At 50.8% G+C, this 23,901-nt stretch overlaps 2 protein-coding genes across 2 annotated transcripts in view; both read right to left on the bottom strand.

Moving 5' to 3' along the window:
- On the bottom strand, positions 1 to 2,429 carry SMIM17 (small integral membrane protein 17). Its single transcript, XM_054710416.1, has 4 exons — positions 2,368 to 2,429; positions 2,180 to 2,274; positions 1,171 to 1,241; positions 1 to 118 (listed from the first exon to the last, which is right to left on the bottom strand). Exons 1-4 carry the CDS (start codon positions 2,427 to 2,429, stop codon positions 8 to 10), a joined length of 339 nt encoding a protein of 112 aa, XP_054566391.1. The 3' UTR covers positions 1 to 7.
- A 13,924-nt stretch (positions 2,430 to 16,353) lies between these two features.
- LOC103303903 (zinc finger protein 470-like) overlaps positions 16,354 to 23,901 on the bottom strand; it is a 30,389-nt gene continuing 22,841 nt past the window's right edge. The window contains exons 5-11 of the mRNA XM_054710093.1: positions 23,274 to 23,400; positions 23,004 to 23,099; positions 19,587 to 20,347; positions 19,164 to 19,331; positions 18,660 to 19,079; positions 18,523 to 18,575; positions 16,354 to 16,426 (exon numbers count right to left, since the gene is read on the bottom strand). Of these exons, the coding sequence (XP_054566068.1) occupies positions 16,354 to 16,426; positions 18,523 to 18,575; positions 18,660 to 19,079; positions 19,164 to 19,331; positions 19,587 to 20,347; positions 23,004 to 23,099; positions 23,274 to 23,400 (1,698 nt within the window). The remainder of the gene's footprint in view (positions 16,427 to 18,522; positions 18,576 to 18,659; positions 19,080 to 19,163; positions 19,332 to 19,586; positions 20,348 to 23,003; positions 23,100 to 23,273; positions 23,401 to 23,901) is intronic.

Below are 23,901 nucleotides of genomic sequence, written 5' to 3'. Positions count from 1 at the left end.
CACGGGCTCAGATGTAGAACACCGCGGGCATCCCGGTTAGCACCAGGAACAGGAAGAGCCCGCACACGATCAGGAGTAAGGTCGTTTGCTGGGGGGGTCTCGGCCACTCCACGGCGCCCTGAAACAGACGGGGAGAAAAGGATGAATGTGGAAAGGGCGGGGCCAACGTGGTTGCCTGCAGGGAAACGGGGCCACAGGACTGACCCGCATGTGGATGGAAGAGCTGATGGAATTAGGGGATGGATGGAAGATAAAGGACGTAGCATCCCAACACACCAGGAGAGAAAATATCGAAACGTGGGAGGAAAATTCCCAGGTGATAAAGTCTCACCATTTTAAATACCTCGTGTGATATTGAATGGTTGGTGGATGTTCAATGGGTAAATGGAAGGGTGAGTTGATGGGAGGGTCAATGGATGGAGAAGTGGATAGACAGACAAGGTGGGTGGGTGGATGGATGGATGGATGGATGGATGAATAAATGCATGGATGATGAATGGATGGATAGATGGATGGATGAATAGATGGATAGATGATGAATGGATGGATGGATGGATGGATGGATGGGTAGATGGGTAGATGGATGGATGGATGGATGGATAGCTGGATGAATGGATGGAGGGTGGATGGATGGATGGATGGAGAGCTGGATAAGTAAATGGATGGATGGAGAGCTGGATGGATGGATGGATGGGTGGATAGATGGATAGATGATGGAGAGATGGACAGATGGGATGGATGGATGGTTGGATAGATGGATAGATGGTGGACAGATGGGATGGATGGATGGGTAGATGGGTAGACAGATGATGGATGGATGGAGAGCTGGATGAATGGATGGAGAGTGGATAGATGGCTGGCTGGAATGGGTATGTAACGAGTAGACAAATGAAGGCTAGGGTGGCTGAGTGAGGGGACAGATGAGTGAGTGGTTAGTTATAATGAGTTTATGAGTGAAGAGTGGAGGGTGTTCGTGGTTGGAGTCACACACCCCATGGCACCGTCCACGCCACGTCTGACCGCTGTAGACGTGTTCTGTTCCCCGGGGTGACCTCGTGGGGCTCCCACGCACAACAGACGCTTGTGGGGCAGGGAAACGGCGGGAAGGGAGTGAGACGACCCCTGAGGTCGTTGGTGGACGTTTGTGACAGAGGCGGGACCCCGACTTACCCGGGGTTCCTCCGACTCCTCTTCCACTGCTTTCCACTCCTGGGGGAGCCTGGTCTCTTGAGAAGACATGTCTGTGTGGGGGGCTGGGGAGGGGGAGAGAAAGGAGCCGTGGGCGAGAGACCAGGACAGCTGGAAGGCTCTGCTTGCTCTCTCTCACATCGGTGTTTCTCTCTCTCCTCCCTCCCTCCCTCACTTCCACTCTCTCTAAAAATCAATGGAAAAGAAATAAATTTAAAAAAAATCAATGGGAAAAAAATATCCTTGGGGGTGAGAACTAACAAAAATCTATAATAATAAAAGTGTAATATGCTAATTAGACTGGACGTCCTTCCAGATGACCTTCCGGATGAAGCCGGAGCTGCAAAGGAAGCCCGGATCCCTCGGGTGCCAGAGGGAAGGCGGTGCTGGCAGCCAGGGAAAGGAAGGCCTACTCTTGCAAGAATTTCATGCATCTGGCCTCTAGTCTATACTAATAAAAGGGTAATATGCTAATTAGACCGGGAGACCTTCCGGAAGACCTTCCAGATGTCCTTCCGGACAAAGCCATGGTGGTGGGGCCGAGGCAGAGGCAGTTAGGGGCGATCAGGTCAGCAGGGGAGTGCAGTTGGGGGCAAGCAGGCCGGCAGGGGGAGGCAGTTGGGGGCGATCAGGATGGCAGGCAGAGTGGTTGGGGTGATCAGGCAGGCAGGCAGTTGAGCAGTTAGCAGCCAGCGGTCCTGGATTGCAAGAGGGATGTCCCACTGCCAGTTTGGGCTCAATCCCACAGGGATCAGGCCTAAATCAGCAGTTGGACATCCCCCAAGGGGTCCCAGATTGGAGAGGGTGCAGGCCGGGCTGAGGGACACCCCCCCCCCCCCCCCCCCGTGCACGAATTTCACGCACCGGGCCTCTAGTAAGTAAATAAAACTTGAAAAATGTGTTGAATGGGTCAGTGAAGCAACGACTGTCTCGTCCTCCCCAGGCTCTGCCCCAACTTCCCCACCACCTCCCGCGGGACCCGCGCCCTCACCTTTCTGGTCACCGGCACCGGCGGGCACCCTCACCGCCACCCAGTCCTGGAGGAAGGCGGCGCGCCGGTCCCAGGTCCTGCTCTCGTAGGGCACCCTGGTCTCATAGGGCACCCTGGTCTCGTAGGGCACCCTGGTCTCGTAGGGCACCCTGGTCTCGTAGGGCACCCTGCTCTCGTAGGGCGGCAGCAGCAGCTGGGTCATCTCGGGCTGCATCATCCCCCGCAGCTGCTCAGGCCTCAGACTCTGCATGTCTCCAGGGGGGCCTTCCCAGGCGGCCTTCTCCTCGGTCCCAAGGTCCCGTCGGGTCCTCCGGGCGCAGACTTCGGAACCTGAGGACCAACAGACGCTCGGTCATCCAGCGCCCTGGGGGCCCAGGGACCCGCTGATGGGAGCAGAGCTCCGTGCCCTCCCCTCCTGGGGTTACGGTCTAGTGCGGGGAGAGAGACGACAGTGTGCGGAACGATGGTATGTGCTCTGGAGACAAACAAAGCCACACACACACTCACACACACACATACACACATACACACTCACTCACACACATACACACACACTCACACACACTCACACACATACACACTCACACACACACTCACACACATACACACACACTCACACACACACACACTCACACACACACTCACACACTCACACACATACACACTCACACACTCACTCACACACTCACACACATACACACACACTCACACACACATACACACACACACACTCACTCACACACATACACACTCACACACATACACTCACACACACTCACACACACACTCACACACATACACACACACTCACACACACACACTCACACTCACACACATACACACTCACACACATACACTCACACACACACTCACACACACACACACACACACACACACTCATTCCATGTGCCAAGGCAGGGCCAGGAGTTCCTGGGAGACACTCACACACAGAATCCCTCTGGCTGCAGAGCAAAGGGTCTGTCCCCCCCCACCAGCCACCTGCAGGCCTGGCTTTCGCTTTGTTGTAAAAAAAAAGAGAGAGACCAAGCCAGTTTGGCTCAGTGGATAGAGCATCAGCCTGCGGACTGAACGGTCCCGGGTTCGATTCCAGTCAAGGGCAAGTACCTTGGTTGTGGGCTTGATCCCCAGTGGGGGGCGTGCAGGAGGCAGCTAATCCATGATTCTCCCTCATCATTGATGTTTCTATCTCTCTCTCCCTCTCCCTTCCTCTGAAATCAATAAAAATATATTTAAATAAATAAGTGGAACAACAAATTGATGTTTCTCTCTCAAAAAAATAAAAATAAAATAAAATAAGTACAAAACACACCAAAGGCAGATGCTTTGCTTCAAAGAAATGTGAGCAACTCCACAATCAAATGCCTGAGCGACCATGTCTGGAGCCTCGTTCAAGGGCACCTGATGTAAAAAACAACTTTTAAAACAAGACACGCAAGGAAATTTGATTCTGGACTGAGCAGTCTATGACATCAAGGAATTCTCATTGGTTTTTTCAGTATGGAAATGGCCATATAGGTATGTAAGAAAATGTCCACATTTTTTGTTGTTTAAGAGATGAGTTTGTCTGACTGGCTTATTTCACTTAGCGCAATGCTCTCCAGGTCCCTCCACGCTGCCTCAAAGGGTAAGAAATCATTCTTTTTCACAGCCGCATAGTATTCCATGTTGTCAATGCACCACAGCTTTTTATCCACTCACCTACGGATGGGCACGTGGGCTGGTCCCAGATCGTGGCTACTGTAAATTGTGCTGCTATGGACACAGGGGTGCAGACATTCATTCTTCTGACTGGTGTTTTGGGATTCTTAGGCTATATTCCCAGGAGTACACTGCTGGTGGGAATACAGACTGGTGCAGCCACTGTGGAGAACAGTATGGTATGGAGTTTCCTCAAAAAATTAAATATGGAACTGCCATTTGACCCAGTGATCCCACTTCTAGGGATATATTCTAAGAATCCCAAAACACCAATCAGAAGAATGAATGTATGCACCCTACGTTCATAGCTGCACAATTTACAACAGCTAAGGTCTGGAAACAGCCCACGTGCCCATCAGTAGAGGAGTGGGTAAAAACAACAACCCGTAGTACATTTACACCATGGAATACTAGGCAGCTGTAAAAAAGAAGTATTTTTTTACCCTTTGGGGCAGCATGGAGGGACCTGGAGAGCATCATGCTGAGTGAAATAACCCTGTCAGAGAAAGACAAATATCCCACGATCGCATTCATGTGGAATCTAATGAACAAAACAATCCCACAACAAAATGGATCCAGAGACACCAGAGCATGCAGCAGACTGATATATCTCAGAGGGAAGGGTGGGGGCAGGAAGAGATTAACCAAAGAACTTATGTGCATCCTAGAGGCCCAGTGCATGGAATTCATGCACTGGGGGGGGGGGGGGAAATCCCTCAGCCTGGCCTGCACCCTCTCACAGTCCCTTGGGGATGTCCGAACGCCAGCTTAGGCCCTCGATCCTTACCACCTGGTTCACTGCTCCTTAGTGCTGCCGCAGAGGGGGGAGGGGCTCCCACCACCGAAGCTGCGCTCGTCAGCTGTGAGCTGGCTTCTGGCTGAGTGGCGTTCCCCTCTGGGAGCGCACTGACCGTCAAGGGACAGCTCCGGCATTGAGCGTCTGCCCCCTGCTGGTCAGTGCGCATTATAGCAACCGGTCGTTCTGGTCACTCTGCCGTAACGGTCACTTAGGCTTTTCTTATGCAACTAGTAACCCTGTGCACGAATCTGTGCACCAGTAGCTCTCTGCGGGGCCTGGCCCAGAGGCCCATCCGCGGCCGGGGGCGGAACGCTCATCTCATCGCCACGGCGACAAAGCAAGCATTCTACCAGGCCACTCATGCTGCCCACTCTCAGCGGCCACCCCCCTGGGACTGGGAGACTCCAGCGGGGCTGAGAGGACTGGGTGCCGCCATCCTTGTGATGGAGTGACAGTTAATTTGCATATTACCCTTTTATTAGATAGGCTATGCACGACCCATGGACACAGACAATAGTGGGGTGAAGGCCTGAGGTGGGGTGGGGGCTGGATGAAGGGGGACTAATGGGGGAATGGGGGACATCTGTAATGCTGTCAACAATAAAAACACATATTTAAATTAAATATATTATCTATTTAAAATTAAAAAGTAGAAGGAAGACAGACTGGGAGCCATGAGCACAGGCTGTGGGCTGGGTTAGGCCTGGGCTGGGGTGCGCAGGGCACTGTGGGTTGGGGGAGGTGCAGGGGGTTGGGGGAGGGGCCACCAGCATGGACACAGTTTCCAAGAAGCCCAGACGAGCCCTGGCCCGGTGCTCGGCTGGTTGGAGCATCGTCTTCCACACGAAAAAGGTTGTGGGTTCGATTCCCGGTCAGTTCACATACCCAGGTTGTGGGTTCGATTCCCGGTCAGTTCACATACCCAGGTTAGGGGTTCGATCCCTGGTCCAGGCAAATGCGGGAGGGCAACTGATGGATGTCTCTCTCTCACATCCTGTCTCTCTCTCTCTCACATCCATGTCTCTCTCACATCCATGTCTCTCTCTCTCCCCCCCCCTCTCTCTCTCTCTCTCAAATCAATAACACAAATCCTTGGGTGAGGATTAAAAAAAATAAATAAGAAAACCCAGACTTCAGTGTGGTGAAGGCCAGAGGGAGGGAGGGAGGGCGGGGAGGTGGGCAAAGGGGGAGGGGGGACAGGAGGCGGACATCTGGTGACAGTGCCAACAATTAAACCAAAACGAAATGAATCGGCCTGGATGGAAAGAGGGGAGAGCGCGCTGTGGGGGGGGAGGGGGGAGGGTGATGGCTCGTTTCTGGTTTTCCTTTATTTTCAGCGGGAGGCGTTCCGGGTCGTGTGTTTAATCCGGGGAAACGCAGGGGAGCGGGGTGAGGAAGGGAGAGGCCGAGAGCCGGGGATCCAGGTCAGAAGGAGCTGGATCTGCTGGATGGAGGCGGGGGGGGGGGGGGGGAGGACAGAGGCGGGGGGGGGGAACAGAGGGGGGGGATTAGAGGAGGGGACGGAGGGATGGAAGGGGGGCGGGGGGGACCAGAGGGGGAGGGGGCGGGGGGGCGGGAACTACCGCGACCACGACCGTCACCGCAGCCGGGCGGCCGGTCCGCATTGCGGCGCTGGGCTAGGCGCTGCGCACGCGCGTCTGTGGCTGAGCCCCGCGCCGTGGCCCCGGCAGACCCCGTGCGCATGGAGGGCCAGGCCCTCGGTCAGGGCCGCAGGGCTCACCGGAGCTGGGCGGGAGGCGAACCCCGTCTCCCTGCCCCGAACCCCAGCCAGTGCGGGGGGAGCGGGACACACGGACCCGGACACACCCGGGGCGCACGCGCGCGGAGGGCGCACAGGGACTCGGAGCCCGCGGCCGGCCGCGCGCAGACAGACGCAGGGACAGCAGGACAGGGGCACCCGCCCTCCTGGCGTCCGGGCCGGAATTCAGGGGCAGCCAAGCCCCGGGCCGGGAACAGGCGGCTGGGCAGACACAGCCCGACCCAGCCCCGGCCCTGGCCCCATTCCCCCGCCCCCTCCCCGCCGCGGGGCCCTGGGAGGACTCACCCTCCGCAGGCAGACCCGGTCCAGGCGCTGCTGCAGAGATGGCGCGGCAGGAATCGCGGCTGCGCAGGCGCGGAGGCTGCTGATGGGGGGGGGGAGGGAGGGAGGGGCAGGGGGGCGCTAGTCCCCTCCTCCTTCCCGGCGGGGAGCCGGAGCCTGGCAGGGGGCAGGGTGTGGGGAGGGGGGCGGAGCAGCGGCAGTGACTGCGGGGAGGAGGGAGGGAGGCGCTGGCAGGAGCGTGGCAGCCTGGGGACCCCGGGTCAGAGGCTGGCTACTGTGTCTTTGCCACTTACCATCTCCGTGCCTCAGTTTCCCATTCTGTTCAGAAATAATATGCTTACTCCCTCGCAGGATTGCTGTGAAGATTAAAAAAAAAAAATAAGTAATGCCTATATACGTGTTTTTTTAAATATATTTATTTTTTAAATATATTTTATTGATTTTTTACAGAGCGGAAGGGAGAGGGAGAGAGTTAGAAACATCGATGAGAGAGAAACATCGACCAGCTGCCTCCTGCACGCCCCCTACTGGGGATGTGCCCGCAACCAAGGTACATGCCCTTGACTGGAATCGAACCTGGGACCCTTCAGTCCCCAGGCCGATGCTCTATCCACTGAGCCAAACCGTTTAGGGCTTAATATATTTCTTTATTGATTTTCAGAGAGGAAGGGAGTGGGATAGAGAGAGAGAAACATCCATGATGAGAGACAATCATTGATCGGCTGCCTCCAGCATGTCTCCCACTGGGGATGGAGCCCGCAACCCAGGCATGTGCCCTTGGCTGGAATAGAACCTGGAACCCTTCAGTCCACAGGCCAACGCTCTATCCACTGAGCCACACCAGCTAGGGTGCCTATATACTGTTTAATAACCAATAGCTGTTAGCTGATAGTGGCTCTTATTATTATTATTCACCTTGAACAATGCAGCGACTACCTCCAAACTGATCTTATGGAGGCTACATCAAAATAAAATAAATAAAATAAAATAGCCCAGGCTGGTGTGACTCAGCTGGTTGAACATCATCCTGTGCACTGAGAAGTCACTGGTTCAATTCCAGGTCAGGGCACATGCCTGGGTTGTGGCTCCATCCCCAGTAGGGAGCATGTAGGAGGCAGCTGATGGATGTTTCTATCTCTTTCTTCCTCTCCCTTTCCCTCTCTCTCTAAAAAAATCAATAAAAACACATTTTTTTAAAAAACACATATTTTTATTGATTTCAGAGATGAAGGGAGAGGGAGAATTAGAAACATCAATGTTGAGAAAGAATCATTGATCGGCTACCTCCTGCACACCCCTTACTGGAGAATGGAGCCTGCAACCCGGGCATGTTCCCTGTACCAGAATCAAACCCGGGACTCTTCAGTCTGCAGGGCGATGCTCTATCCACTGACTGAGCCAAACCAGCCAGGGCACTATAAAGATATTTTTTAAAAATTTAAAATATTTTTCTCAGAGAGGGGGGACAAAAAGAGATTAACCAAGAGATATGCGTAACTCATGGACTCAGACAATAGTGTGGCAAAGGCCTGGGGTCGGTAGGGACTGGGCAAAAGCTGCCAAAAGAGAGGGAAAAGGGGACGTCTATAATACTGTCAACATTAAAAGATAAATATTAAATTTTAAAACTGCTTTACGAAGCCATAGATGAGGGAAAGATCTCTTCTCATATAAACTGTCATTTCCCTGCTTACTGGTGAGGTGGGGCAAATTTACATGTCTGTTGACCAGGTCACTCTTGTCGTCTATGAATTGCCTGCTTATACCCTCCCTGTGTTATTCTATCGGTTTGTGTAGTGGTTACTTAATAGGATATAGTGTCCAGATTATTATGATCTCTGAATGCATAATCATCCGGCCACTCGGTGTATTTGTATCTCAAATGGGCACCAAAAGTATTCTAGACTTTTGCTGGAGATCAACCACCTATTAGCCCTGAGCTTTCTATCAGCCAGTGCAAAGGGGAAAACGGATCAGGTGCACGATTTATAGTATCTTTGATATCAAATCAATGAGGTACTCAGGAGAAGTACACTGAGTGGCCAGTAATTATATACATATTAATCTCCTGGATATAAATTTGCTTTGCCTGTTTGTCTGGAGGTATTTTCTCCTGGCCTGCGTGTCCAGTGTTCAGGCAGAGAAGGGGGTGATGGGCGATAAGACCAGAGAGGCATCCGTGGTCTTGAAAGCCACAGGAACATCTTAAATGTGATCACAGGGGCGCTGGGAAGCCATGGATCACATAACCTGGTTGACACTCTCAAGGCATCACTGAAGCTGCTGTTCATAGAAGGGGCTCGCGAAGGGGCAAGGGGTACAATGGAAGGACCCTGTACCAGGCGGTTGCAATAAACCAGGTGAGAATGAGAATGACGGTGGCCGGAATGAGGGGGTGGCACAGGGGACCGATTCTGCATACACTTTGGAGATGGAGCTGAGAGGACTCGCGGATGGACAGGGTGTGAGAGGTGAGAGGGAAGGACTCAAGGGAGACTTCTGGACTTGAAGCCTGTGCCGCCGAGTGCCCAGGAGGGCACTGAGCAGGGTCAGTTTTGTGTGTGTGCATGGAGAAAACCCCAATTCCCTCGGGGGCACGGGAAGTATTCAGTCCTGTGTTTCTGAATTTCACACCAGGAGAGCCTGGGTTTCTGAGGTGCCAGCATTCGGAGACTCTGGGGTGAGGGTGGGGAGCGGCGTTGGTCAGGAATCTGCTCAGAGAGGAGCACAGGCAGCTAGAGAAGGCCTGGGGGAAAGCAGGGCCCTGGCGCTGTCCGCGGTGCTGAACGTCATACAGATAGACTTGCCTGTGCTGAAGTCCTGTCCGAGGTGCTGAAACCGACCCCGGTGACCCTGTCCGTGGTGCTGAAACCGCCCATAGACCTGTCTATAGGGGTGTCCTGCTGTGCTGTCCATGGTGCTGAACCGCACGGCCCTGTCCACAAGGCTGAAACGGATGCCCAAGGCTTTTTTGTCCGTGGTGCTGACACCACCTCTCCTGTGACCTGTCCGTGGTGCTGAAACCATTTCCCCGTGGATCTGGCCTGCGCCAAGCCCTCGGTCCAATAGACCTGTCCGTGGTGCTGAAATCTCCCACAGACCTGTCTATAGGGCGGTGGGGGGTCCGGCTGTGTTGTCCATGGTGCTGAACCACACGGCCCTGTCGCTCAGCTGAAACAGATGCCCGAGGCTCTTGTCCGTGGTGCTGAAACCCATCTTCCCCCCCCAGACTTGTCCATGGCACTGAAGCCCTTTCCCCATAGACCTGGCCATAGCACTGAACCCTCTTTCGGATTGACCTTGTGACCTTGTCTGTGGTGCCCCCCCCCTTCCCCAATACCCTGTCCGTGGTGCTGAAATCTCTTTCATATAGGCCTGTCTGTAGAGCCAAGCCAGACAGACCGAACTATCCTTCCCTCACGTGACCCTGTCCATAGTGCTGAAACCCATTTCAGATAGGCCCGCCCAAGGGACTGATCTGTCCGTGGTACTGAACCCTTTCCCCATAGACCTGGCCATAGCGCTGAACCTCATTGGGGGACCCGTCTGTGATGCTGACTCTCTAGGCAGAATGCACAGTTCTCTCTGCCTCTGATGTCTTCAAAGAACCCAGCCTCCTAGGGAAAGCCCTGCTGTTGCCTAGAAACAAAGCTCTCTGGGCTGTGGGGAGCATGGGATGAAGCAGAGGAGGGCAAAAACTGCACCCTCACTTTTAGGAAGCCGCCTTGGCTCTTAGGACGGCAGGGCCTGGCTACAACCTGACTGTGATTATTAACACAAAGTCTAAAGCCATTTCTGTAGGAAAATGTACCCCAAAAAGGAAAAACAGGAGACAGATGCATCAGGATTCAGTTGATAGTTACCTTGGGTTGGGGGATGCGGGGGGTGGTTCTATATCACTATATGTGAGTTATGGCAAGGTTCTAGTTTTTAGGCTGTGAGGTTGGGTCACTAGAATATTGTTGTGTGTTTATACAAATAGGACACAGGCCTGGGGTGGGGCAAGGGCTGGGTGGAGGGCGGCAAAGGAGGGGGAAATGGAGGGCATCTATAATACCATCAACAATAAAAATACAGCCCTGGCTGGTATGCTCAGTGGATAGAGCATCGGCCTGAAGACTAAAGGGTCCCGGGTTTGATTCCGGTCAAGGGCATGTACATTGGTGGCAGGCACATCCCTGGTGGGGGGTGTGCAGGAGGCAGCTGATCAATGTTTCTAACTCTCTATCCCTCTCCCTTCCTCTCTGTAAAAATAATAAAATATTTTTTAAAAAACAATAAAAATACAGCATGTCTATATTTTATGCTAACTTGAATTATAAACATTTGAAATGATGATATTGAATGGCTTTTTTTGAAATGACAAGAAACCTTGCAATTTAAATATTCCTGAAAATCCATACGTTCTAATACGACCAATTGTGTAAATTGTAAGCTGTGTTTGTTATTTTAGTACCGCTTTAGCTGAAGAGACGTGCCAGTCATCTTTTTTGTTAGGGTTGGCCTTGAGTTATGCAGGACTTTAATTGTGCAAAGTCCTCAAGAATGAAACTCTGGCATAAAATTCAGCCACTTTGGGGTTGATGAGTGAATGGATATATTTGCTCTTCCCAAAGATCTGGTCACCAGGGGGGTAAGAAAAATAAAATGAAAACATTTAAAAATGTTTAGTGATCAGTGTCTGCCTTGCCTCCTGTAACTTGGTCTCTACAATGGCACCCTCCTGATAGCTCCCAGGCCGAGTTGTCTGGTTGATGCAGCCAGTGAATAGTTGTGATTTCCAGGTTCGATTCCGGTCAAGGGCATGTACCTTGGTTGCGGGCACATCCCCAGTGGGGGGTGTGCAGGAGGCAGCTGATCGATGTTTCTCTCTCATTGATGTTTCTAGCTCTCTATCCCTCTCCCTTCCTCTCTGTAAAAAAATCATTAAAATATATTTTTTTTAAAAAATGGACCACCCTCGCCAGTTTGGTTCAATGGATAGAGCGTCGGCCTGTGGACTGAAGAGTCCTGGGTTCGATTCTGGTCAAGGGCACATTCCTGGGTTGCGGGCTCGATCTCCAGTAGGGGGCGTGCAGGAGGCAGCTGGTCAATGATTCTCTCTCATCATGGATGTTTCTATCTGTCCCTCCCTCTCCCTTCCTCTCTGAAATCAATAAAAAGATATTTTTAAAAGTTAAAAAAATAAAAAGCAAAATGACCAGGACCCTGTCACGAGCATTAGGAGCCGAGCAAAGGTAGTCTCCTCATGGAATCCAGTTGTCCCACGACCTTACTGAGGCCCTAGGAAGCTGCGGCACCGAGCTAGCTGCTGGGACACACGCGGAAGGTTCTAGAACAGTGATGGCGAATCTATGACACGCGTGTCAGCACTGACACGCGTAGTCATTTCTGATGACACACGGCCGCTGAGGCGGCCGCATGCCGAGGATGAAACATTTGCTGCTCCTGAAGATGAAACACTTGCGAAATAATGTTTTTTCCTCAAAGTGACACACTACCCGAGTTATGCTCAGTTTTTTGGTGAAGTTTGACACACCAAGCTCAAAAGGTTGCCCATCACTGTTCTAGAACCTATTGGAGAGGCAGAAGGAAACACCCATAACAGATCCAACATCTGGTGAATACCAGCGTGAAAGTGAACAGAACCTCCAGGTGCCTGAGCCAGGGCAGCTCCAGAGGGCAACCAGGAAGGGGGGAGATGAAGACTGTGGTTGGTCCGTGGGGGGAGACAGCGGGGGGGGGCAAGAGCTGAGGTCTTCATGGCACATGGGAGCACTGAGGACGCCGACAGCTGACTCCGTGACCCTGTGCATGGAATGCATGAGGCTCAGCAGCACGGTGGACGATGACATGATGTCACAGCAGTCACAGCACCTGTCACTCACTATGCAGCTCCTCTTTAAAAAAATATATATATATATATATATATATATATATATATATATATATATATATATATATATATATACTAGAGGCCTGGTGCACAAAATGTGTGCACGGGCAGAGTTCCTATGCTTGGCTGGCAATCAGGGCCCATCTGTGGGGCGATCGGGGGGCCCCGGCTGGCACCTACCTTGGCCGGCCTGGCGCCTGTGGGCTGGGGGCAGCTCCTGCATTGAGTATCTGCCCCCTGGTGGTTAGTGCATGTCATAGCGACCGGTCATTCCACCGTTCGGTCGATTTGCATATTAGGATTTTATTATATGGGATTTTTTTTCTCATTTTTAGGGAGAATGGAAAGGAGGGAGAAAGACGGGGGAGAGAGAGAAACATCTATGTGAGAGAGAGACATGGATCAATTGCCTCCTGTACGTGCGCCGACCTGGTCCAGGGAGCAAACCCAAAACCCAGGTATGTGCCCTTGACCGGAAATTGAGCCGGAGACCCTGCAGTGCATGGGCCAATCTCTAACCATTGAGCAACACCAGGCAAGGCAGCCATGCATTTTTAAAAAATGTATTTTATTGTTTTTTTACAGAGAGGTAGGGAGAGGGATAGAGAGGTAGAAACATCGATGAGAGAGAAACATCGATCAGCTGCCTCCTGCACACTCCCTACTGGGGATGTTCCTGCAACCAAGGTACATGCCCTTGACCAGAATTGAACCTGGGACCCTTCAGTCTGCAGGCCGACACTCTATCCACTGAGCCACACCAGTTAGGGCTATTTTTTTATTGTGAAATATTTCTTGCATAAAAGGAAGTTCAGAGGGAAGTACCACACACAGCCGCCCATTAAAACATCATCAAACCTCCAGGGTGATATTCATGGGTCCTTCCCCACAGGCGGCCTCCTCCCGCCCCCTGGACATGGAGGGCCGTCTGCCCACATCGGAAGGCCGCTTGTCCGGCACCGGGCCGCCCGGGCCGCTGCAGGGGTCTTTGTCACACACGATGGAACGAGTTTAAGCCACCACTTCCCAGCTGCCCACCTGTGTCTCCTGAGAGCCCCCAGGGCCGGGCAGGTCACTCCTAAGCCAGTGTCAGGCAGTACCCTCCCCCCTCAGGCTGGACACAGCCCCTAGGAGACAGGGCGGGGGGCCCGGGCCTGAGGGGGGGGTTGGGTCGGCAGAGGGCTGTCCCTGCCCCAAAGCCTGACCCTTGGGAAGGAAGTGCTAGAGGGAGACGTTACTCACCAGGGCCTCGTCCATCAGCGGCTGGGTGGCCATCCGTCCACTGCCCACGGCGACCAGGGGACGGGCAGGCTGTGTGCAGGGAGAGGAAGAGAAAGGCACAGTGAGAGAACCGGCCCAGGCCGCCCGCCCCACAATGCCGAGGGGACAGACAGCCCGCCCGCCCCACTAGGAGACTGGCAGAGCGGGAACACTCACCAGGATAACAGCGAACCCACGGGGGGCCCGTGGCACCCAAGGCACTCGACAATGTCTCTGATCTAATCCTCCAACACTCTACGAGATGGTGCGAGTCCCACTCACCCCATTTCACAGATGAGGAAACCGAGGCCCAAAGAAATAAGCCCGAGAGGAGAGAGCTGGGATTGGGGTGCGGCTGAGCAAGTCGGGGTCCATGTGCTAGCTGGCAGCCTGGAGGAACGGGACACTCTGCCCCCTCCCTGGGTCTCAGTGCTGGCCCCAGGCCCCGGTAGACACCCCAGCACTACCCCACCCTCTGGGGCTCCCCCAGATCTCACGGGGTTACTGTGAGGCTCAATGATCGGTTACCTGTAGGGGGCCTGGGGCCCTGCACCACACAGTAAGATCGGACCCCGTATCAGGTGTTAATACCGCTGTGGTGCCCTGGCTGGTGTGCCCAGTGGTTAGAGCGCCGGCTTGTGCACCAAAAAGTTATCGCTGTGAGCAGGCTGCTGTAAGGACCAATACAGGGTGTCCCCCAAAATGTATACCAGCTTGGAATAGTTATTCATTCCGATGGGTTAAATCTGAAAAGAAACATAAATTGAGCTATCCAAGAAAAAAAGTGTGGCCCTGACCAGTGTGGCTCAGTGGATAGAGCGCCGGCCTGCGGACTGAAGGGTCCTGGGTTCGATTCCGGTCAAGGGCGTGTACCTTGGTTGCGGGCACATCCCCAGTAGGGAGTGTGCAGGAGGCAGCTGATTGATGTTTCTCTCTCATCGATGTTTCTACTCTCTATCCCTCTCCCTTCCTCTCTGTAAAAAATCAATGAAATGTATTTTTTTTAAAAATGTGTATGCCTTTTGGGGGGGACACCCTGCATGATCCCGGCTGGATGAGTCCCTTTTCTTATCTAGACACAGGACACCTGGGTGGCCGCCTCACAGGGAGAACCAGGGACAGAAATAAATAAAGGCAGACAGACAGACAGACAGACACCCGCACACACAGGCCCAGGCGTCCCCTTCGCCCCCATCCCCTTAGATCCAGCGGGGAACAGCGTTCCTCTCCTCCCCTGCCTCCAACCCCCTCCCCGGCCCGCACCCCCCCCCTCTTCCCAGCCCACGCTCCCCTCCTCACCCGCAAGCCCCCTGCTCACCCGGGCCCGCACACCTCCCCTCAGCCCTTCCCGGACCCCTCTCCTCCCGCCCCGCCCGCAGTGGGACAGTGACCCGTGCCCACTAGGCCGCCCGGCCGCATTGCTGCAAAGTGAGGACTCTGAGCCAGAAATGAAGTGCTGGGAGGATGATGGGTAGTTTGAGGGATCACCACCTTGGAAAGCACAAAGCCCAGGGCGGCTCCAAAGAACTCCAGCCTCGCACCTTAGGGAGTTTCCACCGCGTGACACAGACACACTGCATTTCAGACTCCAGAAAACTCGATCGGCTAGGTCCGTGGTCGGCAAACTCATTAGTCAACAGAGCCAAATATCAACAGCACAACGATTGAAATTTCTTTTGAGAGCCATATTTTTTAAACTTAAACTTCTTCTAATGCCACTTCTTCAAAATAGACTCGCCCAGGACGTGGTATTTTGTGGAAGAGCCACACTCAAGGGGCCAAAGAGCCGCATGTGGCTCTCGAGCCGCGGTTTGCCGACCACTGGGCTAGGTCCATCAGAACCAGATGGCAGGGCTGGCCAGATACTCAAAAGAAAAGGAGGGATGGTGTAGTCGTAAGAAGGGGGCAAGAAAAAACAGGCAGAGAAAGACAGAAAAGTATATAATTTAGGTTTTATTTTTGCTATCACAATTATGAGTTTATGCTAGAATACAGGTCTGAAAAAAGTTTTTCATTTAGTATGGCACAGTTATTTCTCTTTGCCTATATACACAACTGCATAATTCTATTGAATGAATACACAATCATTAACTTACCCATTACCCTAATAATTTACCACTTAAACATTTTTTTTTTTTGCCATCATATATTCACCTACCTTTGCACACTTTGGTTAGAGGCATTTTGATTCAAATAGTATGCACAGATGACAACTTGTATAACTGACCATGGACGGTCTTTTCACACTTTCACCAAACTTGGGTATTATCACTCTTCTGTGATTTAAAATCCATCTATTGGGGAAAAGGGAATATATCATTGATATTGTGTTCTTTCCATTAGCTGTTTTACTTCACCTTCGTTGACCTGGCTGTTGGCTTTGTCATTTCTCCCCCTGCAATGAAGCATGCTTCTGACCTCATGTATATAAGGAGGGTCTAACCCTCCACACAGGCTGGAGAACCCTCGCCCACCTCCTGTAGAACAAGGAACACAGTGCTCCCAGTTTCTCTGCCAAAGTGGAGGGGCCGTGTCCTCCGGGTAAGAGCTCTTCTCACACCCCAGCCAGCAGGGCTCAGTGGACAGAGCCTTGGCCTGAGGACTGAAAGGTCCCAGGTTCGATTCCAGTCAAGGGCATGTACCTTGGTTGTGGGCACATCCCCAGTAAGGAGTGTGCAGGAGGCAGCTGATTGATGTTTCTCTCTCATCGATGTTTCTCTCTATTCCTTTCCCTTCCTCTCTGTAAAAAATCAATAAAAATATATATATATATTTTTAAAAACCCTCTAAATCATTGTTGCTAAAGAGAATAAAGCATCCATCCTCTTCCTGCAGCACTCGAAGCGTCACACTCTGCTCTGGACCATCGCGACTCCTCTCCTAATGCCTTCTGTGTCTGACAGTCACCTGCTCCTCCCCGTCCCCTGCCGCCTCTGCCCACACATTCTGGCGGGTAGTAAGGTATTCTTCCCAGAACTCCCTAGCTCCTTCCTTCTTAAAAAAATCCACTGGCTTTTTACAGAAAAACATCGATGTGCTGATCCTCTTATGTATGCATCATTTGTCGAATCTTATATGTGTCCTAACTGGGGATCAAACCTGCACTTGGCATGTCGGGATGACACCTGAACCAACTGAGCTGCCCGGCCAGGGCCCCGAGCTCCTTCCTTAGATTTCTCATGATGGTACATGTCACATGCTCGTCACATACTGTGTGTTCCACTTCTGTGTCTTCCCCCACCTGATCTGTCAGAGCAGAAATTCTCTGTCCATTTCGCACCCTCCTGTATCCTCAGCATCTAAAACAGCGAGTCAGTGCTCAGTTAAGGTGAGTGGGATGAGTACTACGTTCCTACGTTCCTTGTCTATCACAATTCTATGGCCGCCTTTTAAATATACTAGGACTTTTATTGGAACATCAGTGAATTCACATATTTAACGTGGGGAGAAATATCTTTGCAAGACCGAGTCTTTCTAGCGTGTACATTTATACACTAATTGCAATATACGTTTTTCTGTTTTGGGATCAGTCTTCAGTTCCATAGAACAAGGTGGGAAGATTTATATTTATTTTACGCTCTAGAACAATATAAATATCTCAGGAAATGTCCATGATACATTTCTAAAGGTCACAGCGTTGAACTGCCTTTTTCAGTTTGTTTCATGCTATGAATCTATTTGGGTTTTCCAGCTTGTTGGAGTTTGTTTTTAATACTCTCCCCTGGCCCTAATCAGTTTGGCTCAGTGGATAGAGCGTTGGCCTGTGGACTGAAGGGTCCCAGGTTTGATTCCACTCAAGGGCATGTACCTTGGTTGCAGGCACATCCCCAGGAGGAGGTATGCAGGGGGCAGCTGATCGATGTTTCTAACTCTCTATCCCTCTCCCTTCCTCTCTGTAAAAAATCAACAAAATATATATTTAAAAAAAAATACTCTCCCCTGGCTAGTCCTCCATTCTACCTAACGATTTTGTCCTAATTGGCCCATTCTCACTTCTAAGAGCAGCTGAGGAGAGCTCCTCCTCAATGCTATTCACATTTACTCACACAGAGGGAGCGGTAAGCCACCATGTCACCTTGTATATCACAGACGCTTTCAATTCCGAGGGTGTTCATCTTCCGTACCTACAGGCAGAGTAGAGAGCCCTCTGGCTGCTCTGAAAACTGCGGGTTTCTTCACCTTGACCTACTGGTTCACTTTCCTTGCAGCTGAACATATTTGTAAGGCAACCTTTACTCTAATGGCACTAATTATGTGCCAGGGATTATGTGCTGAGCCCTTTAAATGGATTACCTCACAGTCTTCAAAACATGTGTTTTGAATGGAACAGTAATATGAGTACATTTTAATGTTTAAGAGGTTAAGCTGGCTACAGTGTTAAAATTATGTACTTGGGGGGAGCAAGAGGGAAAATGGCTGTAACGCTATTGCAAAAGTCTCGGACTAGGATGACGGGACATAGACGGGGGAGAGTGGTGGATTCTAGAGGCCTTGGGAGACTGAACTAGAGGACCCGGTGGCATGTGGGCGAGGAGGAGGGACGAGTTGAGGAGGAGGAGGAGGAGGAGGAGGAGGAGGAGGAGGAGGAGGAGGAGGGGGAGGAGGGCTCTCCGGTATGAATTCGCTGGTGATGTGCGAGATGCACACTCTGCCGGAAGGCCTTCCCGCATTCCTCACACCCGTAGGGCCTCTCTCCGGTGTGGATTCTCCGATGCAGCGTCAGATGGGCTACCTGGCTGAAGGCTTTGCTACATTCCTGACACTCGTACGGCTTCTCTCCCGTATGAACCCTTTGGTGCAGAGTAAGGGACTTACGGTGGCTGAAGGCTTTCCCGCACACCTTACAGTCATAGGGCTTCTCCCCTGTGTGACGCCTGTGGTGACTAATGAGGTACGCCCTAAGCCTGAACGCCTTCCCACATTCGAGGCATTCATACGGCCTTTTCCCCGTGTGGAGTCTCTGGTGCTGGACCAGGTAGGAGCCATCGCTGAAGGCCTTCCCGCACGCCGCACATGCGTAAGGCTTCTCGCCCGTGTGAACCCGCCGGTGCTGGGCCAGGTGGGCGACTTGGCTGAAGGCCCGGCCGCACTCCTCACACTCATAAGGCTTCTCTCCGGTGTGCGTCTTCCGATGCTGGGCGAGGTGTGCGTTCTGGCTGAAGGCCTTGCCGCACTCCTGACACGCGTAAGGCTTCTCCCCGGTGTGAACCCTCCGGTGATGAGCCAGGTGTGTGCTCTGCCGAAACGCCTGCCCGCATTCCTTACACTCGTAGGGCTTCTCCCCGGTGTGAACTCTCCGATGGAGCGTGAGAGAGCCGCGGTGGCTGAAGGCTCTCTCGCAGAGCGCGCACGCATACGGTTTCTCCCCCGTGTGAGTTCTCTGATGCACCGTCAGGGAGGAGCCATGGCTGAAAGCCTTCCCGCACACGGCACACTTGTAAGGTCTCTCTCCGGTGTGAACTCTCTTATGCTGACTGAGCCCGATGTGGTCTGTGAAGGCCTTCCCACAGTCGACGCAGCCGAAGGGCTTCTCCCCGGTGTGATGGTACCTCCGGTGACGCACGAGAGACGCATTCTGCCTGAAGGCCTTCCCACAGTCAGCGCATTCACAGGGTCTCGCTCCGGAGTGGATTCTGCGGTGGTGAGCCAGGGACGAGCAGTCACTGAACGCCTTCCCGCACTCGGTGCACTCGTAGGGTTTCTCTCCCGTGTGGACCCTCTGATGCTGAGCGAGGTGTGCCAGCTGGCTGAAGGCTTTGGCGCACCGCTGGCACCGGTACGGCTTCTCTCCAGTGTGGACTCTCTGATGCTGACTGAGATGGGCGTTCTGGCTGAAGGCTTTCCCGTACTCGGCGCACTCAAAGGGTTTTTCTCCCGTGTGTGTTCTCTGATGCTGGGCTAGGTGGGCACTCTGGCTGAAGGCTTTTCCACACGCAATGCATTCATAGGGTTTCTCTCCGGTGTGGATTCTTTGATGAAGCGTAAGGGTTGAGATTTTGCTGAAAGTTTTCTCACAGTCTTTGCATTTCAGAAGTTTCTTTTCTCCACAGACTTGCTTGTGTTTTTTAACAAAGGCATGCGTTTTTAAGCTCTCCTTATCGGTGTCAAAGTTGTATATTCTCTCTTCAATGGGAAATATGTGTTTTACGTAAGAAAATGTATTCAGATGAAAACCTGTCCCAGATTTGCTAGAGTGTTCCTTTTTCTCAATGAGTGCAACTTGTGGATTGACCGTCTCTTGCCTAAACTGTGGCTGCTGACGTACCAGGTCCCTCTCAAACAGGTCTTCACCTCTCCACTTTTCCCCTAACGTGGAACACTCCAACTTATCACAGCTTGTAAGTCTTCCCGTTATCGTTACCTGGGATAATTTTTCTTCATCAATGTCCTGGGTTGGAGATAATTCTTTGGTCATCCACACACACTCCAAGTCTGAAAGATAGTAAGAAAGCAAATGTCTCCTTTATTTAATGCAAGAAGAAAAAAAACTTCTCAAATGAGACCAGGGGTGTCAAACAATTACTGAAACCCACCGAGGTTAATGTTCTGACAGTTCTTAGATGAAGTCAAGCAATGCAGCCTAATTTGACATTTCTGGAACAACGTCTCCTTGGCTATGGTATATTATTTTTTTTTAAACCCTTTCATTTTTTTTAAAAAAAATATTTTTTAAATTGATTTCAGAGGAAGGGAGAGGGATCGAGACACATAGAAACACCAATGATGAGAGAGAATCATTGACTGGCTGTCTCCTGCACAGCCCACAACTTGGGCTTGTGCCCTGCCCGGGAATCCACCTGTGACCGCCTGGTTCACAGATCGATGCTCAACCACTAAGCCACACCAGTCAGGCTATGGTGTATTATTTCAAGAAGACTCTTAATTAAAGATTTTATACCAGTATTTATAATTGAGATTTTTCTGTAATTTCTTTTCTTGGTACTATTTTGGCATCAAATGTTATGCTGTCTTTATTGACACATTTTTTTTAAGTTCTTTTTATTCTGTCACAAAACATGTGAACCAACGTTGATGATACTTTTCCTAAAAGTTTTTATAGAATTTATTTGTGTAACTATTTGGAGTAGCTGCTTTTCTTGGGGGAGGCAGTTCTTAGATGACTGTCTACATTTCTCCTATTGTAACTGGTCTGTGGAAGTTCTCTCTCTTCTGGCATCAGTTGTGGTAATGTATGCTTTCTGAAAGTATTATGCATTTAATTAAACTAAGTTTTCAAATTATCTATAGAGAATTGAGGAAAATAGATTTCACATGATCCTTTTAAGTACTTATGTACTGTGGGTTATTTACTATTATTTTTTGTGTGTTTTCTTTCATTTGTCCTCACAGTTTATGTTTTACTGGTTTTCTAAAGAAGCAACTAAATTTCATACCTACTGTTTTCTAATACACTTACTCTTAGAGAGAGAGAGAGAGAGAGAAACAGCGATTTATTATTCAACTTATTTATGCATTCATTGGTTGATTCTTGTATGTGCCTGACCAGGGATCGAACCCCTAACCTTGGTGTCTCAGAACAATGCTCTAACCCAGTGGTCGGCAAACTCATTAGTCAACAGAGCCAAATATCAACAGTACAACGATTGAAATTTCCTTTAAGAACCACATTTTTTAAACTTAAACTTCTTCTAACGCCACTTCTTCAAAATAGACTGGCCCAGGCCGCGGTATTTTGTGGAAGAGCCACACTCAAGGGGCCAAAGAGCCGCATGTGGCTCGCGAGCTGCAGTTTGCCGACCCCGGCTCTAACTAACTGAGCTACCCAGCCAGGGGAACAATCCTCTTCTTGGAAATATGGTAACTGACAGCAGGAAAAAGCCACACTACAGCCACAGAACAAACTATAACCATCTCACGGAGGCTCATTTCCCCGCAATGTGTATCGATACACTGTTAACTCGTTTTCTAAGCCAGAAAAACAGCTTTCACGCGGGGCAGGGGAAAATACATAATTAAGTTTGAAGAAAATAACTGGGGCACAAATCCTAATGACTACAATGAAAGTGGGAGAAGATTGCCCTAACTGGTTTGGCTCAGTGGATAGAGTGTCAGCTTGTGGACTGAAGGGTCCCAGGTTCAGTTCCGGTCAAGGATACATGCCTGAGTTGCAGGCTCTATCCCCAGTAGGGGACGTGTAGGAGACAGCCGATCAATGATTCTCTCTCATCATTGATGTTTCTCTCTCCCTTTCCCTCTCCTTTCCTTTCTGAAATCAATAAATAAATCAATTTAAAAAATCAATGTATTTTTTTAAAAAGTGGGAGAAGATAAAGAGGTAACATTAGTGACCTAATCTGTTCATCTTTCATGTGGGTATCAAAAGGTGGTATTCCGAGTCTCACGTGAATTTTAAAATGTAGATTCAAAAATACATAAAAACATAAAGGTAACACCTTGTGGGATTGAAAACCTTTCCGATTCACAGGGTGGGATGGTGTGAAAGGAGAAACACCAGATATAAACAACAAAGCAAGAAGAAATAATCACAAGAACAACAAAGGAAAAATAATTAAAAGTAGAAGGAAGAACATAGCTATAATGATTGTTAATCCCATAAACACGTTTTAACAAAAGGAAAAGTTTTAAACAACTAAACACAAATTTGTCTGAGGAATCCAAAAATGCTGATTGCACTTGAGCAAAACTAGGTCAACGTAAGTGGAACATAACCAGAGACAGACTATGGGATTTGTAGGAGATCAGTGAAGTACAGGTGGTACATCATGCCAGTGAGGAAGAGATGATCGACTTAAAAAACGGAGTTAGAGGCCCTGATTTGGTAGCTCAGTTGGTTAAAAGTGTCATCCTGATATGCCAAGGTCATGGGTTCGATCCCCACTCAGGGCATATTCAAGAATCAACCAATTAATGCATAAATAAGCGCAACAACCAATCGATCTCCCCCTCTTTCTCTCCCCCCAATCCTCTCTCCATAAAATCAATAAATTTATTTTTTTTTTGAGTTAGAACAAGATGTTTCAATTTGGTTTTTAGAGTTGTTTGCCAACAAGTCTTAGAAGAAACATCGAGAGAACAGCTTCCCCAGCGCCAGCCATCCTGTACCTACCTGGGCACAGGCCTCCTGCCATCTCGCCATCCGGCACCCAGGGCTCTCTGCCTTGCTCCAACAGGGAGATCACCGCTGGCTTAGACATGCAAAGACCTGTGAGAGGAAACGGTAAGAAAACGGGCTCTGCTGTGGCTATTCCGGAATTCTGACCCAGCCCAGATGGTGCGGAGAGAAGAGGGACGTTGTGGGAAAATGCTGAGAAAGGCGTGAGGGGCAACGGAGGCGGAAAGATTCCTGTGGGGAGGGGAGGGAGGCGGTCGCTCTTACCCACGGAAACCAGGGTCCGGTAGTTCTCCCACATCACCTTCTTGTACAGAGTCCTCTGAGCAGGATTCAGACACTCCCACTCGTCCTGGGAGAAGTCTATGGCCACATCTGGGAAAGTCACTGCATCCTGAAATGACACAAATGCCATCTTGCTCAGCCGGTGTTCACGCCCCCACTCGGGGGACTGCAGGGTAAAGGGTTCTGCTGTTCACACTGTGTGTGTGTGAGGGGGGGGGAGGGAAACGTGTGTAAGTAATTGTACGGGGGGTCTAACTGGCCCACGAGTGGGAGTTACCATAGTTACTGGACAACTTTTCTGCCTAGTTACATTGTACATATTAGGAAAAATAAAAGATATGAGAGCCATTCTCTGCTATTGGAGCAATTCTATGAAATGTATAAAAAACAGCTGCATTAAGAACAGTATCATCAAGTATTAAATGCTTTATCTGCATTCGGAGCTAAGTCACCTTCTACATGGAGGACTTAACGAGCTCTGGGACTGCAGGGGATGTCTGAAGGAAGGACGCCGACCTGATGAACATCATTTCAACCTACACGACACGTTCTAAGAAATCTTCATGTCCTCAAGGTGTTAAGAGCTGTGCCTAGCCCTGGCCGGTGTGGC

This window comes from Eptesicus fuscus, chromosome 21 (assembly GCF_027574615.1).
Source record: "Eptesicus fuscus isolate TK198812 chromosome 21, DD_ASM_mEF_20220401, whole genome shotgun sequence".
In the NCBI taxonomy this organism is placed as follows: Eukaryota; Metazoa; Chordata; class Mammalia; order Chiroptera; family Vespertilionidae; genus Eptesicus; species Eptesicus fuscus.
This window is presented reverse-complemented; position numbering and strand designations above follow the sequence as displayed.